The 19783-nt window shown below is 51.6% G+C and overlaps 1 protein-coding gene across 2 annotated transcripts in view; it reads right to left on the bottom strand.

Annotated features, from left to right (window-relative positions):
• Positions 1-19783, bottom strand: part of LOC8074937 (bifunctional 3-dehydroquinate dehydratase/shikimate dehydrogenase, chloroplastic) — a 37932-nt gene that overhangs the window by 8920 nt on the left and 9229 nt on the right. For both annotated transcript variants that reach the window (XM_002455614.2, XM_021456795.1), the window contains exons 4-7: positions 15059-15405; positions 13245-13308; positions 13046-13151; positions 12829-12969 (exon numbers count right to left, since the gene is read on the bottom strand). In XM_002455614.2, coding sequence (XP_002455659.1) covers positions 12829-12969; positions 13046-13151; positions 13245-13308; positions 15059-15405 — 658 coding nt within the window. The remainder of the gene's footprint in view (positions 1-12828; positions 12970-13045; positions 13152-13244; positions 13309-15058; positions 15406-19783) is intronic.

Here is a 19783-nt window from a genome sequence, read left to right as displayed (position 1 = left end):
CCACCTCGCGGCGTTTAGCGCACGTAAAGCAGCACACACTTTATAAAACTAAGGCAACAGAGCTTGAACTATACATGTAAGTGCATTCGCCCCCGATGTGGGTTTTGATAATTAATGACAACCAAATTAGGGACTAACATGTTTATCGAGCATAATTTACAGGTGTTAGTCCATTGATGGAATTGAACAAAAACATTCGGTGAATTTTAGCACCCCTAAATTTCCAATGGGTCAACGGTGTTTCGACTCAAGTGGCTACAAAGTTTTTATTCTTTGCTTGAGTTATAGGAAACGCCGCACTATCAAGAGGGATGCAAATTGAGTTGGTAAGATGAGGATAAGAGTGCTCAGGTCAACTTAGCTCTTGCGCTTGAGAGACACACTTGCACGCACGAAGCACTAGGAAATTTCTTCTCTGCCAGGGTGACCCGGTAGTACCAACCCTCAGGGCCGGTGGTACCGGCAGTGCCAGCCTTTCTCCTGAGTTTTGCGAGAAAATGAACTACCGGTAGTACCGGGCTCGGGCCGGTGGTACCGGCCAGCACCAGTAGTACCGGTGTGAAACGCCGGTAGTACCGGCAGGCCAAATCTGTGCTGACTTTGGTTGCGGAGATTTGAACTGCCGGTGGTACCGGCCTTCCACCGGTGGTACCGGCAATGGTCGGTAGTACCGACAAAAGCCCGGTGGTACCGGTAGGCTTATTTCTCGCAAATCATAGAGACTTCTTACCGTTAGATCTGAGGTAGCCGGTGGTACCGGTGGTTGCCCCGGTAGTACCGGCAGTTGTTCAGGACCTTTGTATAAATAGCTCTTCCCTCATTTCTGACCGTTAGCTCTCCCATTCCTTCAACTCTACATCTGAGAAATCAGTCTCCAAGCTTTGTCTCACCTACTCTCTCTCCCTCTTTGCTCCTAGACTTCACTCCTTGAGAGATTCGAGCTAGAGAAGTGAGATTAGAGAGTTGGGAGCTTCGATTTGTGACTTGAGCACTTGGATTCTTCGTCTTGCCGGTTTGGTTTGCATTTGCTACTCTTGGGTTCTTGGAACCCTAGCCGGCTAGGCGTTCTTCGTGGTTGCCCGTGTTGATTCATTTGTGAGGGCACCCCGAAGTGTTTGTATAACCCTTTGATTCTTAGTGGAAATCTTGAGCTAACCTGTGTGGTTGCTTGAGGGAGGAGACCTAAGTGGTCGGACCTTCGTAGTCACCTCAACAACGGGGACGTAGGAACTCCTTCGTGGGGATTGCCGAACCTCAGGAAAAATATCTTGTCTTGCTGTGGAGGTAGCATCGACTACCCTTGTTCTTGTGTTCTTCATGTTCTTCCTCTCTACTCCCTTTTCATAGGTGAACAAGGGCCAATCTACGTTTTGGAGAAGAACCGAGCCAAGGGGAACCTCAACATCACCCTCTACTACATCTAGGAGAGTGGGGTAACTCTCAGATCTGAAATCCAAACTCAATATACTCTGATTTCGTAGCTCTCTTAGGGCGTCGGTAGTACCAACAGTTGCGTCGGTAGTACTGGCTGTCTTACACCAGTAGTACCGGCCCAAACTGTCGGTAGTACCGGCAGGCATTTAACTTCCGCATCTTGAGTTTTTGAGTTTCAGGATACGCCTATTCACCCCCCCTCTAGGCCAATTAGATCCTTTCAATACAGCTGAAGCATACTACTTGTACACGGGTAACCCGCAGGTACCCGTTACCCATGCGGGTACGGGTATGGGCACATATCTGTACCCGTCAGCGGGTATGGGTTTTTTAATGAGCATGTTTTTTTCTCACGGGCATGGGTATGGGTTCATTGTATCTAGCGGGTATGTACCCGTTGCCATCTGGATTCACAGGTGGACAGAGCCACCATCTTCTGCTTCAAAGACTGCCAAGCAATCGGCGCCGCTCCCAGGAAGACAAGCACGCCGGAGGTGCTCCGCCGCCCATCCAAGTCGCCCGCCATGTCCGCATCGCTGAACACCGTGAGCTCTGGCGCGCCAGCCACATCCTTGGGCGGAGCCTCACTGAACACAGTTAGCCAAAGCCCGCCGCGCTTGGGGTAAGCCGACCCCAACTCCGTCGTGCCCTGGACGTAGCGCAGAAGACGCTTTACCACCGCCCAGTGGTCCTCACAGGGGTTCTCCATGAACCTGCTCACATAGCCGACGGCAAACGCAATGTCCGGCCGCGTGTGTGAGCCACCGCAGCCCACCGACGATGCTCCGGTAGAGTGTGGCATCCGCCTTCGCCGCCGTGCTTGCTTTGCAGAGCTTGATCCTCTCCTCCAACGGTGTGGCCACCGTCTTGTAGCCCGCCATCCCAGCCCGCTCAAGCAGCTTCATCGCGTATGCGCGTTGCACAAGCCTGATGGCATCCTCCCCCTGCCTTACCTCGATCCCGAGGTAGTAGGAGAGTGCGCCGAGATCGCTCATCCTGAAACGCGCCGCCATCTCCTCCTTGAAGACCGCGATATCACTCGCGCGTGCGCCCGTGATGATGAGATCGTCGACGTACACCCCGACGATGAGGTGTTCCTTCCCCGTTGTCGAGTGTACCGAGCGTGCTCACTGGCACACCGCGTGAACCCGAGCTCCACCATGGTGGCGTGGAGCTTGGGATTCCAGGCGCGCGGGGCTTGGTGAAGCCCGTAGAGCGCCTTGCGTAACCGAAGCACCTTTCACTCCTCCCCTTTCTTCACGAACCCCGGTGGCTGCTTGACGAAAACAACCTCTGCCAGGTCGCAGTTGAGGAAGGCAGACTTGACGTCGAGGTGATGGACTTGCCAGTCCTTGGCCGCCGCGAGCACAAGCAACAGTAGCACCGATTCCATGCGCGCGACCGGCGCGAAGACCTCCTCGAAGTCAATGCCTTCTCTCTGCACGAACCCGCGGGCAACGAGGCGCGCCTTGTGCTTCACGATGGCGCCGCGCTCATACCTCTTGACCTTGTACACCCACTTGAGCCCAATTGGCCGGCATCCCGTTGGCGGATCGACGAACTCCCAGGTGTGGTTGTCCTCAAAGGACTTCACCTCCTCAAGCATGGCCCTCTGCCATGCCGCATCGCGCTCCGCGACGACAAATGTGGCCGGCTCTTCCGCGCTCATGAGAAGCAGAGTGTTGTCTGCGCCGTCGAGGCCGCGCACCGCCAGGCCCGGCACCTCTGCTTCCCCAATCACGTTGTCCACCCTGCGGAATCGGACCTCCTCCCCTTCATGGAACGCGTCCACGAAGTCAGTGACGTTGGGCGGTGGCGTGGCGTACTCAATCGTAGCCGCCGCCGACGTCCTCTGCTCGGGCGAACTAGGGGATCCTTCCCCGGTCAGCCCAGGCGCATCCAGGTGCCCAGCCCCGCCTGGACTAGGTGGCTCCTCTGCTTCGGCTACAGCTAGTGACTCGACATCCGCCGCGCCATGGCCGTGAATCACTAGACGCTCCACAACGAACGAGTCCCTGGACACTAGGACTTTGCCGCGTGTCGGGTCGTAGAGCCGGTACCCTTTCGTCCTCGGTCGTAGCCGAGGAACAACGCCTTGACGCTTCGGTCGTCAAGCTTAGCCTGCCTAGGCTTCACCACCTTGGCATGCCCGACGCAGCCAAACGTCCTCAGGTACGAGACATTGGGCTTGCGCCCAAACCATGCCTCGTATGGGGTAATCCCCTTCAGCGCCTTCGTCGGTGACCGGTTCAGGATGAACACAACTATGGACACTGCTTCCCCCTAGAACTCCACCGTCATGCTTTTCGCCTTCATCATCGATCGGGCCATGCCCACAATCGTCTGATTTTGGCGCTCTACCACACCACTCTGCTGCGGTAAGGTGCAGTGAGGTGGTGCCCAATTCCTTCGGCAGCGCAGTACACGACGAACTCTCTTGTCGTGAACTCCCCGCCGCGATCGGTGTGCAACACCCGGAGTTGCTTCCCGGACGCCGCCTCCGCGTGCTCCTTGAACGCCTTGATGGCGCCCGCTGCCTCGTCTTTGCTCGTTAGCAGCCGCACCCACATGTGGCGGCTATTGTCGTCCACGATCAGCAGGAAGTAGCGTCGCCCACCATGCGTCTCCGGCGTGATGGGCCCGCAAAGATCCCCATGGACCAGCTCGAGCCACTCCGCCGCATGATACTTGGCCGTCTTGGGGAGCGGCAGCCTTCTCTGTTTTCCGGCGAGGCAACTGTCGCACGGCTCCCCAGCGTGCTTGATGCTCGGCATCCCGGTCACCATCTTCCCAAGTCTTCCCAGGGCGTCAAAGTTCAGGTGCCCAAACCGGTCGTGCCACAGCCAGGGCTCCTCTGTGCACGCCGCTGCCAGGCACACTGGCTGCTCGATCTTCAACTCAAGGAGATAGAGCCGGTTACGTGAGCGTTGTACCTTCGCTAGGAGACGACCGTCCTGGTCCCTGATCTGAAGCACATCGTCGCGGATGAGCACCTCCGCGCCGTGCTCGTCCAGCTGTCCCAAGCTGACGATGCTCGACCGAAGCTCGGGGATGTAGTAGACCTTCGAGAGCGCATGGTGCTCGCCATTCTTGCACCTGAACAGCACCGTGCCTCGCCCGCAGATCTTCACCCGAGAGCAGTCGCCGAACCTGACGCTCTCGGCATGTTTCTCGTCAAGCTTGGAGAAGGCAGGCAGCACCCGATCATGTGGTTGCTCGCGCCAGAGTCCAGGTACCATCTCTGCTCCGACTCGTCTCCGGCGACCCCAAGATGAACCTGCGCCCGCGGCTCGTCAAGGTGATGGACGACCGGTGGCGCAGGACTCTGCTCCACCTCCAGCCCCTCTTCCTCGCCACTCTGCTCCGCGCAGTACACTCCAATCAGAAGTGCGTGATCGCCGTCGCTGTCGGCCTCCGCAAGATGTGCCTCTTCTTTGTTCTCCTTGCGCTCCGGGCACTCGCGTGCCCAGTGCCCGACCTTGCCGCACTTGCGGCAGGCGTTCGGGTCGGTGAACTTCTTCCCCTTCTTTTGTCCACCGGACCCTTTCCCTGCTGCTTGCCGCCGCGCCGCGGTCACCACCACCGCGGTTGGAACCTTCCCTTGTCCGGCGCTTCTCCTTCATGCGCGTCGTCCATTCTTCCTCAGACAGCAAAAGCTTGGGCTTCTCCTTCTCTGGCGCTGCCGCGCTCACATGCTGCGACTCTCCACCACTCGTAGCTGCCCAGCCACGTCCTCTAGAGACAATGTGGAGATGTCCAGCATCGTCTCAATGGACATGGCAAGCTGCGAGTACTTCGCTGGCACCACACATAAGAGCTTGCTGATGAGATCCTCGTCGTCCACCGGCTTGCCAAAACTCACCAGCTGCCTCGCGAGCGACTAAAGTCAAAGCGCGAACTCGTCCACCAACTCGCCGGACTTGAACCAGATGTCGTTGAGTTCCCGGCGCAGCTGCTGGATCTTGGCCCGCTTGGCTCGGTCCGAGCCGACGCGGGAGGACTCCAGCATCTCCCACGCCTCCTTCGCGGTCTCCTTCGCCCCGAGCGCCTCATGGTACTCTGCCGGTGTGGAAGCCATGAGCGCTTCCGTGATGCCTACCTGAGCATCCTCGCTCCGGTCATCTTCAATCGCCTTCCACCACTTGCGGCTGCGGAACTTCCACTTCATCTGGACCGCCCACTCATCGTAGTTGGTGCGGGTGAGCATGGGCTAGGAGTTGGTCCCGCCATACTCCTGCACCACACGCACCTCCACCTGCTGCGGCCCCAGCTGGAGCGCGCCACCGCCGCCGCCTTCCTGCAGTACCACGTCCGCCATCGCCGGTCGTTGGACCTAGCAACGGTTTCCGGCTCCGATACCACGTGTTGCAGCACTTGCCCGAGGTGAGCAGGACCTGCTCTCCTCTCCTCTCCTCCTCCCCTGTCCCAAGGTAGAAGAAGAGCAGAGCTCACTTCAGCACACACACACACACACAGCACACTGTCTTCAGCGTTGGCTGAAGACTGAACACAGGAATGGTGGCAAATGAACTGTCTTTTCTCATTGCATAGGTAGAATATATATACACAAAATATGTACCTGCCGGTACACTACTTGGATGGTGACTACACCACTCCATACAACTACTCTACATGGCTTATATCAGCCATCAACTACTCTTGTACCTGCCCATACCAGCCCTCTACTCTAGGTGGTGTACTTCTACCAACTACTGGTGTACTTCTACCAACTATGAAAGACTCAATGGCCTATTGCCATACCTCTACAGTGGCAGCTGAAGCTGACCACTTGTTCCTGCAAAACGCAGGGCAAGGGGAAAAGGGGGACAGCAGATTATCACTCACATTGCACTTGTACTGATTTAAAAGGAAGATTAGAGATCCTACCAGAGTTGCTATGAAGGTTGTAGGGATGGAAGAGGGGTGGACGAGGTTTAGGCAGGCGGCGGCGCCGAGGGAGAGAGAGAGAGGGAGCCGAGGGCTTCAAGGAAGAGCAACCAAGATATTTATCCTCCCTAAACAACCATCTATGAAATCCTATTTTCAAGGAATAAATAATCTATTTGAGGAAATAACAAATGATGAGATAACCGGGCTATTAGCCCTCTAATACTAGACGCCACCTCAGCCAAATCTATGCTGGCCCTTGGTGTACTGTACACTGGTCATAACATCTCTCCCCACCTGGACAAACAGCTCGTCCTCGAGCTAGAAATCTGGGTAGAGGCCTTGGAACTCCCGAAGCAGCTCCCATGTGGCTTCTGCAGCAGCCAAGCCGTGCCATTGGACGAGGACGTGCAAGACAACACGGCGATGTTGAGCACGCAGGACGCATGCTGGAGCAGGCAGGAGACAACCGTCATGTGTAGGAGGCACAGGCCCTGGAACAACCGGAGGATCGCCGCAGTGAGGCTTCAGCAAACCATTGTGGAAGACGTCGTGTAGACGGGCACCGTTAGGAAGCTGGAGCCAATAGGCCACCTTGCCGATATGTTCCAGGACCTGGAACGGAACAGTGTAGCGAAGGCCGAGCTTGCCCTTGGCATGAGGATTCAGCGTGCGTGTCGGGCGGTGGAGAAGACGCAGCCAGACCCAATCGCCCACGGCAAACTCCAAGACGCGATGGTTGGCATCGTAGTAGCGCTTGGAGACCTATTGTGCCTGGAGGAGGCATTCCCAGACCTCTGTCAGGAACTCATCGCGCTCGCGGAGATGGTCGACAACATCCGTGAGTGGCACCCACTGTGTAGGGCAAAGGGGCGGTGGAGGCCGCCCATATACCACCTGGAATAGTGTCATGTGCAAAGCAGTGTGGAAGGTGTTGTAGCAGTATTCCGCCCACAATAGCGAATCCACCCACAAACGCGGTCGATCGCCGATGATGCAGCGCAAGTACATAGCGAGTACCTTGTTCACCACCTCGGACTAGAGGTGAATGATGCCCTCAAAGAAGGCTTGGCCGACGGTCATGGCGGTGTACGGATGGCCGAGGGCAATGAAGTACATATACTTGGAGAAGCGGTCGATGATGGTGAGGATGACTGACTTCCCATGGACCATGGGCAGGCCCTCGATGAAATCCATCAAGAGAGGGCATTCGTCGCACTGTCCCCCGTGTCCCGGCGAGAGAGAGCGCCAGCCACCATGTTCAAGCGGCCAGGGCGGTACTCCTTAGCGAAATCGAAGCCAAATCAATGTTTTCAGGACGGATGGTCGAGCCTGGTCGCCTAGGGACCATCCACGACGTCCAGGACGATAAATCGACCCTAGACGAGTCCCTTGGTCGTCCCGGTCGTCCTTTACATATGGGGACTGATATATACCATGTATATAATATTATATAGTTATATGTTATATACAATATACTTCAATCCATGGTCTCAAGATTCAGCCTTCCTCTTGGGGTCTTTGGCTTCAGCAACCATTTCTGAAGAAAGTTTTGCCAGGGCCTTCTCAACAAGAGATGCAACATCTGAAGCAGCAGCAGCCGCAAGGAAGAGAGGGAGGGCAGCTGGAAGGGAGGGAGGAGCAGCTGGGAGCCGGAAAGGAGGAGAGGAGAGGGAGCTGCAGAACTGCAACAATGAAGGCGGCTGCTGCTGGACAGGAGAGGTTAGAAGAGTGTGTGTGTTCTGTTGACTTGTGTGTGAGAGGCTGAGAGAGTGAGGGGTAAAAAAGAAGAGAAACCCTAATAGGTTTGGGCCAAAACATAAGACAGCTAGCTAGGCCCAACTAGGGCTGGATATCAAGCCAGCTCGGCTCGTTGGCTCGGCTCATTATAGCTCAGCTCGTTATGGCTCGGCTCGTTATATAACGAGCTAGAAGGTTGGCTCAGCTCGGCTCGTTAGCGAGCTCGAGCTAGCTCGTTTGGCTCGCGAGCCAAATCATAGAAACATAGTATAGAGAGACTATAAATTTATAAAAGCAATTGAGCAACAAATATATCACATGCATACTTAAAATAAACTCAACAAAGTACTTATAGCTTTTAACAATTCAACAAATGAACTAAAGTTTTGTCTAGCCAGCCTACTATGATCACAACCGTGACTACATGATAGTCATACTCATAAAGTTTAAGCATCATCCATTGAAGGATAAAGTTAGGGTTTCACGAATGGGCTAGGTCAAGCTACTGAGAAATGTATGGGCATTTGGCCGAGCCAATTTTAGTTCCTGACGTGATAGTTGACTGGCTCATTATGGCTCGCGAGCAGCTCGTGAGCTGGCTCGTTATAAACCGAGCTGGCTCGTTATAAAACGAGCTAGCTCATTATAAAATGAGTCGAGCTCGAGCGAGCCATTAACGAGCGAGTTGAGCGAGCTAGCGAGTTACGAGTTTTTTGTCCAGCCTTAGGCCCAATTCAGCCCACTCTCTAGCTAGACGACCACATAGCCTCGGCGTCCACATGGTCCCAACCGTGGCTAAGGGCCCGGTTGGTTAGAGAAGGCACAGGGAGGAATTTTAGGAGATTAGATTGGTTTCTGTTAGAGGTGCACCTATCCTATAAAGGGGCACTTAGATTGTAATCGAAGACTATGGAAAAAGGAATTAAACCTCCCTTAGGTGGGTGGGGTTTAAACGGTGGCTGCGAGTGGTTCTGCTGTAGCTGCTGGTGACGAATCCCCACCACCGTTGCCTTGCTACTCTATATTTAACTCTCAATCCCAGCTGCTCCTCTGATCTCTACGCTCTCCCTGCTGCCCACGCCGTATCAATAAGAGAGAATCCTGGAGGCATCAGAGGAGCACCATAGGTATGTGGAGCTGCCATGAACACCTGCAGCAACTGTGCAGGCCCACGGTTTTGCTGCTGGTGCTGGCCCATAGGGCACATGGTGATGGACACTGACCAGGGGTCATAGAAGGAGGGCCAGGGCACGCCCTCCTTTGCCACCAGTGCTCTGGCGGCGACAGCGAATGCCCCATTGTTGGAGGGGGCATGGCTGGTGCCAGCGGTGTGTTTAGTACTGCTACCACCTGCAGAAGCGGACAAGCCAACAGCCGACGGAGTAGAAGCAGCAGCAGGTTTCTTTTGTGTGACGAGGAGAGAAGTCGATGGTTGTGAAGACGGCTGATCCATGGTAAGTTTCCTCTAATTGGAGGTCATTACGGACCTCACTGAACGTCGGGAATGGTTTGGACTGCTTGAGAAGTGCCTTCAGGTGGTCATACGTCATACCTCCTGTTGAGTCTGTGAAGAATGTTGAGCAGTGAGCACAAGGTGCAGTCTGGAATAACCTCCCCAAGATCACCAAGAGCGTCAGCCATCCCTTTCATCTTGCGGCAGTAGTCATCAACGAGATCACCCTGGACAAACATGCAAAACTCAGCATCAAGATGTAAAGCACGAGCTTCGCCATTGCCCAGGAACTGCTCTTCAATGCAAAGCCATGTATCACATGCAGTGCGGCCACGGATGTGAACAGACTGCTGAAGCTCGATGGTGACAGTACCAAACAGCCAGGAGAGCACCGCAGTCCATCCGGTGCCAGGACAGGATGTCATGACGAACCACGTCGGAGAGCACATGATCGTCAAGGGTATAGCGCTCAAGAGTGAGCAAGACAAGGCTGCAGAGGAACAGGGAGCAGATGTTTTGAACAGCAGTGGCCTGTACGTGGAGAGGCCGCATTGATGGAGGCAGTGGCATCAATGTCGAGGGCTGTAGCGGCAGCGCACTCCTGATCGAGGACAGCGAGGGAAGTACAGACACGCTCCTGGGCATCGGCATCGGCGCGTGAGGCAATGTCAGCGGCGGCTTACAAGGTAGCCTGCGCGGCAGCCTGCTCGTGCTCTGGGCCGGCAGCGGCCTCTAGCGCCTTGGTGGCGGCTATATATGGGCATGTAGCCTACAGCACGAAGGCCTGGCCCAAAGCACTAACTTTCGGCCCGGCCCAAGCATGGCCCGGCCTGACATACTTTGTGCCAGTACTGGCCCGGCCTGAGACACCAGGCTGTGCATGCGTCGCTCCCCCAACATGACGAGCGGCATGGCCTGGCCCGCAAAACGTCAGCCCAATAGAGGCCCGCTAACAACCTACGTCCCAATCTTATCCCAAACCCTAAATGGCCCATTTACTTACTCGGGCACTCCCTTCCACGTCACCTCAGGTAGTCAACTCCAGCCATATATGGGCATGCAGCCCACGGCACGATGGCCCGGCCCAAAGCACGGACTTTTGGCCTGGCCCAAGCACGGCATGGCCCAACCTGCTCTCCCGTGCCGGCCAGCCCGAGACACCAGGCCGTGCTTGGGTCGCTCCCTTAGCACGACAAGCGGCACAGCCCGGCCCACAAGAAAAACATCGGCCTGACAAAGGCCCACTACAACCTACGTGCCAATCTCATCCCTAACCCTAAATAGCCCATTTACTTACTTGGGCATTCCCTTCCACACCACCCTACAGCTGTCCCACTCCTTGCTTCTTTCTACTTTCCTCGTCGCATCGCAACCTGTGCACACGCACACTCAACTCGACTCCTCTCCCCGTCACACCACGCATCTGGTAGCTCCTCGAATCCTCTCCCCGTCGCACGCGACTGCTCCCTCCACGCAGCCGGCAAACCCCCTCGTGCTCCTCTTCTCGTGCTTCCTCCGCTCAGGCTAGCGCATGGGGACCGGCAATGGACCGACGGCAACTGCACCCTACGCGTGGGCATCGTGCCTAGTTGTGGCCGCGACGGAGCCAGCCACTCAAGGGAGATCTAGCGATGCTAACCTCAAGCACCACCATGGTCCGCAGGGCAGCAGCCTCGACCTCTTCCGTTTTGATGTTCCCTTCCACTGTTGAAGCGGGCCATGGGCCGGCACAGCCTGCTAATTTGGTGGTGCTTTCTAGGCCGTCCCGGCACGGAAAAGGGCACGTAGTGCAGTGCTTGGGCCAACGGCCAGGCACGAAGCCCAGGCTGGCATGGCCCAGTGGCACGTCGGACCATGACGTGCCGTGCCTGGTCTGGCCATGACGGGCCTGCCCGTTGCCCATCTATAGTGGCGGCAGCATCACCAGAGAAAGGAGGCTGAGCCATGGATGGCTGAGGGGAAGAAGCGGAAGGGTGAAGTCATAGGGTCGTGAAGCCTCTTGATAGCATGAAAACATAGATGTATTGCATCTGTTTTGATTTGAAAGGAAGATTACAGAGTTACACTTTATAGAAGAGGACTAGAATTAGGACTTGGAAGTAAAGGGGGCAGCACGCTGGGCGGGTTCCCAGGCGTCAGTCCAGCTAATAATAAAGCAGAGCATTAACCATGGCTGCTGCCCAGTAGCCAAGGCCCCGCTGGGAAGGTTCCCAGGCGTCAGGCCAGCTAATAATAAAGCAGGGCATTAAATATCTAAGTATGCCTAACAAGTCATAGATTTTCCTACTCATTTTTGTCATCGAAAAAATCTACTGTAATATGCTTCTGTGTAGCCTCAAGGTGTGCACCTTAAGTAGATAATGGAAGCACCATACCAGACCCACCTGTAAATTATACAACGTTTCTTCTCCCTTCCGCACACACATGGGAAAAAAATAAAAGCAGAGATAGCATTGCTGCTCTGGTGGTGCTTGCCTCAGCTGAGGGGAGCAGCACTAGCCCATGGGAAACAGAAAAATGGGTTAGACCAAGAGAGGCAGCGAGATCCGGTGTCAGATTTGGTCTAGCGCCACAACACGGACAACAAGCAGAGGTTATAGGCACCACAGAGGCAACAAAACACACTGGCTGGCCTCAGACCCAATGGCAAAGGCAGGTAATTACTACCTCCAGTCAATAAAACATGATGTTTCAGACCAGTACAGTTTTTTTTCCTATTACTTCACCTTATCAGAACATCAAATTTTCTTGACTGGAGGCAGCAGTTGCAAAGAAAAGGGGAGGTGAGAGGATGGAGATGGTTCTTGTGCGAAACCATGTCCCACCCATTTCTCTTTCACTGTGTAGAAACAAGAAACGATTCTATTGTTTTGTTTTCAAACCCCAGTGTAACCAAGTGTCACAGATTCTCCCATTTCTTGCTAGAAACAGGAGCCAAATGCCACCTAAGACATTTAAGAAACAATTGATGACAAAACAATATTACTCGGCTAGAACAAAGCTAACTGTTCTGTAAGACATGAGAGGAAACAAGACCTAGACATAAAAACAGAAAACATACAGACTATCACACTGGTATTCGTTTTTATTATCTTTAGGATTGACAACCTCATGATAGATAACCAAAATAACATGGAAAAGAATATGTTCTTATAGATGCATATTTTGTAGGTTAGGACAATGCATGTAGTTATGTTTCACCGATACAACACACATCCTTCTGATTTTAGATCTGAGGATGGATCTACAGGTTAGTAAATTTGTACTAACTGTAAAATCTTAAATATCATGCATTGTAGAAATAGAGATCTTACCATAGGTGCGATTTGCTATAACTACCCTCGCACCCTTTTCCTTTGCCCCATAAGCAATTGCCTTACCAGCACCCCCAGCACCTACAACAACAACAAGTCTACCAGCCAACGGTGAGCTGGCAGCATCCTTTGATCCTGGACCTGTGAAACATAAAGCATCTGATATCTTTTCCATGGCACACAAGTGTCGAAAGAGAATAGGTAATGTTAAACGAACCTCCAATGCCATCCTCAATAGCAGATATCGCTCCAATGTAGTCCGTATTGTACCCCACTAATTTGCCATCTGGTCTTCTAATTATGGTGTTTATTGCTCCTATTGACTGCATATTCAGTTAATAGCATTTCAATCAAATCGAGAATGATATGTAACTAATAACATAAGCATTTAAAGATTGTGTATTGCACACAATTACCTTAGCAACCGGGTCATGTTCATCACAACACTGTACAGCATCTACTTTGAAAGGAAGTGAGCAACTGCAACATAAGATCATATAGAGTGAACTAAGAAAAATTCTTTCAAAAAAATATCATTAAAACATGCATATGAAAATGACTTGTTAAAGATTGATACAGAAAGTCAGTTTTTTTTAACGTAAAATACAGCAGGGGAAGCCCCCACTGTAAAGTTTTATTTAAAATTAAGCAAAGCCCAACAACTGAATGAGTATCAACAAGGAGAAAAACTGTACAAAAGCAGAAGGAAAGGAGGGTCCGATGTGGACAAGAGAAAAATGACAACCCCACAACCAGGAAAGGGAGAGAGCCATCAACGCTAGGCAAGGACTGCTAAAAGGGACAAGAAAATCGATCTTTTAGAGTCACAGAGTCTAAGAGCCTGTAAATTAGCTTCATACAAAAAACTTTGCTTCCAGGAGCTAAAGGAAGGGCGACCATGATCAAAGATGAAATTGTTCCTCTGCTTCCAGATTTGCCAAGCTCCAATGATGAAGATCTCCATGAAGAAAGGGCTCTGAAATTGCTGCTTAGCTTGAATCACCATCTGAAAGAAGTACATGGAGAAATCCCAATGGATGCCAAGGTACTGCCAACAAGCTTGGCTAAAAGCACAGCTGAAGAAGAGGTGAAAGGCAGTTTCCTCCAAGTTGTTGCTGCAGAGAATGCAATTGTAGTTATTTCCTTCTAGCTTGTGCTTTTTTCTTTTGAGGATGTTCCTTGTGTTGAGCCTTCCATTAAAAGAAGCCAGGAGAAGACCCTGAGCTTATTGGAACATCTAGAATCCCAAACCCAGATGAACGGAGCAGGTGTAATGGTGGTATGTATTTTGGGATAACTAGACCTTATGCTTTCTTTGCCAAGAGGTTGAGAGATTGAGGGAGACTAGAATTGTTTCTTCATAATTCATTGCTTAATTCCCAAAGGGTCTGATTACACGCCTATATATAACCAAGGGCCCAAACTAACGTGAGCAACAATGCTCCTTTAATCTAGGAACTAAACGGAGCCAATTGCTCCTTAATCTTAGGAAACTAAATGGAGCCAATTGCTCCTTAATCTTAGGAACTAAAAATAGGAAACTAATCTAAACTTCCTCTTTAGCCACTGGTTGCCGGCCGGGCCTGCTCCTGGCCATGCGCTCTGTCAGCCTGTTGGCTGCCCATGACAGCAGGAGGTTGGATATTCTTGTAAGGGAGATTGTAGAACTTTGAGGAACATCCAGGGACAATCCATGTTAACTCAGGCCCTAAAGTAATGTCTATTTCAGCCACATTATATTTTTGCCAAATTATACAACTGTATTATGTATGTCACAAAAGTCTGAACTTGAAATAGAAAAGGAAAAATATCAGCAAAAATTTACAGAAGAAACATAAAGCTTGGTGCTACCATGCAAACTGTTGGGATTGGGAAATTCTGATTCCAATCTAAGAGACATTAGGTTATGGATCCATCAAATATGCTTTCATGATGTATAATAACTTGCTAACAAAGTTCATCCATATGGTCCTCAACTCCACTTAAGGCCTTGTTTGGATGCATGTGTATCTACTTCAATCCACATGTATTGAAGTGGATTGGAATGGAACTTAGTTTAATTCAACTCCAATCTACTTCAACACATGTCGATTGAGATGGATACATGTGCATCCAAACAAGGCCTAAATCTAGTCCATCTAAATTACTGTTTCCACTCCCAAGTGATCTCCCAACTTGTAAACAAATGTAATATATATATCTTACAATTTTGCAGAACAAGATTTAGTACCTAAATCCTGAGAAGTCAGGAGATGAATATGTCTCAAGAAAACTAGCAAGATTGTCTCCAAGAAGTGGAAGGTAAACCGCATTATATCCAATGGATTGAAGACATTTATTGTGCAAAATTGGGCTCTTGCTCTGCTTTACTGGGTTGGCTATAAGACCAAGAACCTTTGTATCAGGCCCAATACATTTTATGTTGTAAATGTTCAGTAAGTCCTCAACTGTTGGTTGTCCAGAAGCTGATGTCTTTGTAGCATTCAGTATCCCAAATGTAAGATATCCACCAAACTTGGGTGCTAACACTCTTGACATTAAACCTCTTTCACTCATTACGAGTCCAATCATAGGCACCTGTCATTTTTACTGGTCAGTCAAATGGAAGTTTTAATCCAATATGGCATGAGAAAATATAACTCTCTAAAGCATAGAAGTACAATTAAGATGAAATGTTATATGGTAGAGATCCAATAGGATCCAGCTATTAGGGTAGGACAGGATTAGTTAGTGATAGACAGGCCTAGTGCTTATATGGTTAGGATAGATAGATTGATAGATTGATAGATTGGTTGGTTGCTTGTCATCTAATAGGCAAGGATCCCCCACTGGTTCTGTTTTTATAAACCTGGGTCATCCTGGCTATATATATGTAACCTCATATCCTATAATCAATCAACTATCTTGTGCCCAACTTCTTAGGTCATTCGCCCAGGTTTCTCCTAGGCCTTCTTCTGCTGCCTAGGCACGCCTCCAAGCTGAGCCATCTCCTTCAGTCATCGCCATGCTGGCCACCCCTAACACACACACACACTCCGCCCCCCTCCGCCACTCCTCCCTCTGGGAACGCGTCGCCGCCGCTGAACACACAGCTCCAACCAAGCGCGAGCGCACCTCACAAGCACGTGCCGCCACCCTTGAGCGTGCTACCGCCAACAAACGAGAGGCCAAGGTCACTGCTGCGGAGCGGCTCACGGCCAAGGAATACGATCGTGCGGACGCTGCATGGGCTGATCCCACACGTGCGCCCCACCCAGCCCTAGACCTCGCTCCGCACTCCCTCCACGACACGCTGCTTCTCCATGAAGCCACGGTCCTTGTCAACCTCCACTCGCAGGCCGTCGGTGTCCAAAACATCCGCACTCTTGTGCCCATCCTCGAGCCCTCCTCTAGCCAGTACACCAAGTAGCACGAACTGTTCCTCCTCACCTTGTGGATGTTTGCCCTCAAGGACCATGTCCTTCAAGACGACCCCATCCTAGCCTTCCCAGACTGGGCGTGCATGGACGGCATGGTCAAGTCTTGGCTCTGCGGCGCCATCTCCCCCAAGTTGTCTGCCATGGTGCCACATTCCCGCTCCATAGCCCACTCGGTGTGGCTGGCCGTACAGACAAGGTTCCTAGGGAACCTGGAGACGCACGCCCTCCACTCTGACGCCGAGTTTCGAACCTTCGCCCAGGTGAACCTCTCCGTCACCGACTATGCCTCAAAGGCACGGTTGACGCCCTCGAGGACCTCGGCAAACACATTCCCAACCACACCCTCCTGCCTTCACCTTCAGCGCAGTCGTCCCTTCCACATGTTCCTGGAAGCCCGAAACGACCTGCTGCTAGAGGAACTGAACCAGGCACATCAGTCGACCACACCCTCCACTGCCCTAGTGGCTGCTGATGCACCACATGTTCCTCCGGTGCCTGCACCCAGTCAGGAGCAGCAGCCTCCACCATCCTCGAGATCAGCCGATTCTGGGGGCGCTCCTCCCAATAATTGACGGGGCAAACATGGCAGCAAACGGGGTGGGTAGCCCGCTACTGCGTCCAGGCCTAGGGCCAGCATGCCTTGGCCTTCCTACCTCCACCCTTGGGCTGGTTCCATACATATGTATGCATTACAACCAAAGCACAGGTTTGGGGTAGATTTCGGATTTCATTAGCCACACAAATCATGAAAGGATTTGGGAATACATATAGAGTAGCATACTTGGTCCTTAAGAAAGAATTACAGCATATTCCAACTACTAAAGTAGATCCTACAGAAGAAGCTAATTAGGATAAAGTAGATGATAAGGGTGCTGACATATGTACCAACTACTCCTAATAGATAGACACAAGACTTATAGCTATCAGTGAAGACCCACCCGTCCTCCCATTGCGTCCCTCCCCGCCGGTCCACATCAGTAACCCCCGGTACATCTGCAGCAGTCCAAGCCTCCACATGCTCTCATTGTTGCTACACAGAACGTGTGGGCGCCCACTCCGCCTCTTGAGTTCAACCCCTAAGTCATCCCCGGCTCGGACCAGTCAGCCCACGCCCACTCCTTGAGCACCATGACCCTGCAACTGCCACCTCAGCAGGAATGGTAGTTCGACTTTGGGGCTACTTCGCACATGACCTCCGATGCTGGTACTCTCTCACAGCTCCCCTTCCCGGTAGCCTGTTCCATTTTTGTCGGTAACGGCTTCCTTCTCCCTGTTACCTCCACTGGTGCTACCACCCTTCCTGGGTCCTTTCATCTTAATAATTTTCTTGTTTCCCCCAACCTTATTAAGAATCTTACTTCCGTTCACAAGTTTACATCTGACAACAATTGCTCCATGGAATTTGACCCACCTGGTTGCTTAGTCAAGGATCTTCAGTCTCAAAGCAAGATCATCAGGTGCAATATCTCTGGACCTCTCTACTCCTTGCGTCTACCTGTTGCTGGTGCCCTTCATACTACCACTTCAGCATCCATGTGGCACCGTCGTCTTGATTTGCTTGTCAAGTTATAGGTAATAGAAGTCTAATAGATACAACAAAGCCTATTAGTCCCAAGCAAGTTGGGGTAGGCTAGAGTTGAAACCCAACATGAGCCTCTAGTCATAGTTCAGGTACGTCAATAGCTGCTTTCCAAGCACTCCTATCTAAACAATGATCTCTAGGTACATCACAACCCATTAAATCTCTTTTTATTGCCTCCCCCCATGTCAGCTTCGGTCTTCCTCTACCTTTCTCGCATTGATATCTCGACTTAGGACTCCACAATGCACTGCTGCCTCAAAAGTTCTCCTTTGGACATGGCCAAACCACCTCAACCTATGTTAAAGAAGCTTTTTTTTGATTGGTGGTACCCCTAGACGGTCACTTTATCATCATTCCGAACTCGGTCCATCCTTGTGTGACCACAAATCCAACGCAACATACGCATTTCAGCGACACTCAGTTGTTGTAGGCCAACATTCTGCTCCATACAACATAGCGGGTCTAATCGTCGTTCTATAAAACTTGCCTTTAAGCTTTTGTGGTACCCTCTTGTTACATAGAATGCCAAATGCTTGTGCTACTTCATCCACCCTGCTTTGATCCTATGGCAGACGTCTACATCAATATCTCCATCCTTTTGTAGCATCGATCCTAGATAACAGAAGGTATCTTTCTTAGGCACCACTTGACCTTCCAAACTCACCTCTCCCTCTTCATGTGTAGTGTAGCATTGCCAAAGTCACATCTCATGTATTTTGTTTAGTTCGACTTACTCTAAAACCTTTGGACTCAAGGGTCTGCCACCACAACTCCAGTTTCCTATTTACTCCTGCCTAGCTTTCATCAACTAGCACTACATCATCTACAAAAAGCATACACTAAGGGATATTCCCTTGAGTGTCCCTTGTCAATTCGTCCATTACCAAGGCAAAGAGATACGGGCTCAAGGCTAACCCTTGATGAAGTCCTATTTTAATCGAGAAGTAACCTGTGTTACCATCATTTGTTCGGACACTAGTCATGGAATTGTTGTACATGTCCTTAACGAGGGTAACATTGTGCTTGTCTTACAAAGGAAGTCTAATAGATTGCTTGGCTTAAAAAAATCATTTTGATGTATGTTACTCATTTCACTACCATTGGTTAGCAAGACTTAGAGCAATGGTTAATCAACTGTTCAAGCTTGGTACCTCTTCCACAGGCCACCTAGCTACATTGGTTCTAGAGAAACTCAACAAAATAAGATGAGACCTGTTAGAAGAGTCAAGGGCCTATTGGGCCTTAGCCCATTAAGGTTAATTAGTCGCTTGCTTAGGGGTTAAGTAAACCTCTCTATATAATGAGAGGGAGATGTATCAATCTAATATCAAGCAATGGCATTCTAGCGCCCAAAACCCTAGCCTCCTCTCTCACTCTCACAGCCGCCTCCCTGTGAACAGTACCCGCGGCTACTGTAGCGCGGGTACTGTTCACGCCTTCAGCCGCCGCTCCCCTCTACCACATAACAATCTGGTATTAGAGATCTCAAGTTCGATTCGATCTGGACCTCGCTGCCACTGACCGCGGGGGCATCCTCATCCGCCGGTTCCGTCATGTCGAATGCAGAATTGACAGCGGCGGTTCTCGACCTCGGCAAGATGGTGGCCGGGATTCAGTCCTACCTCGTCAATTTGGGCATGCAGCCACAGCCCCGGTTTCCATCCACCAGCCGTGGATGTCGCCTTCTCCTTCACCGATCCCGTCATATGCTATGGCATCAACGATGGGGCTGGTGTACACGATGGCGAGCACCCCGACGGTAACGACGACGGTCACTCTAGTGCCCACCACCTGCGTTGTTGTTGTTCCCGGTGTGCCAAGCCTCCAGCACCCATTCACCGATGGGATCATCTATAGGGGTGCCGGCGTCCAACAAATCCAAGATGAGGGCGAGAAGTCGCAACAAATTGAGCAGCCGACGGACAAGATGCTTAGCTGCCAGGTGTCGGCGGTT

The sequence above is a fragment of the Sorghum bicolor genome, chromosome 3 (assembly GCF_000003195.3).
Source record: "Sorghum bicolor cultivar BTx623 chromosome 3, Sorghum_bicolor_NCBIv3, whole genome shotgun sequence".
In the NCBI taxonomy this organism is placed as follows: Eukaryota; Viridiplantae; Streptophyta; class Magnoliopsida; order Poales; family Poaceae; genus Sorghum; species Sorghum bicolor.
The sequence above is the reverse complement of the archived record's forward strand: the minus strand, read 5'-3'. Positions and strand labels throughout refer to the sequence as shown.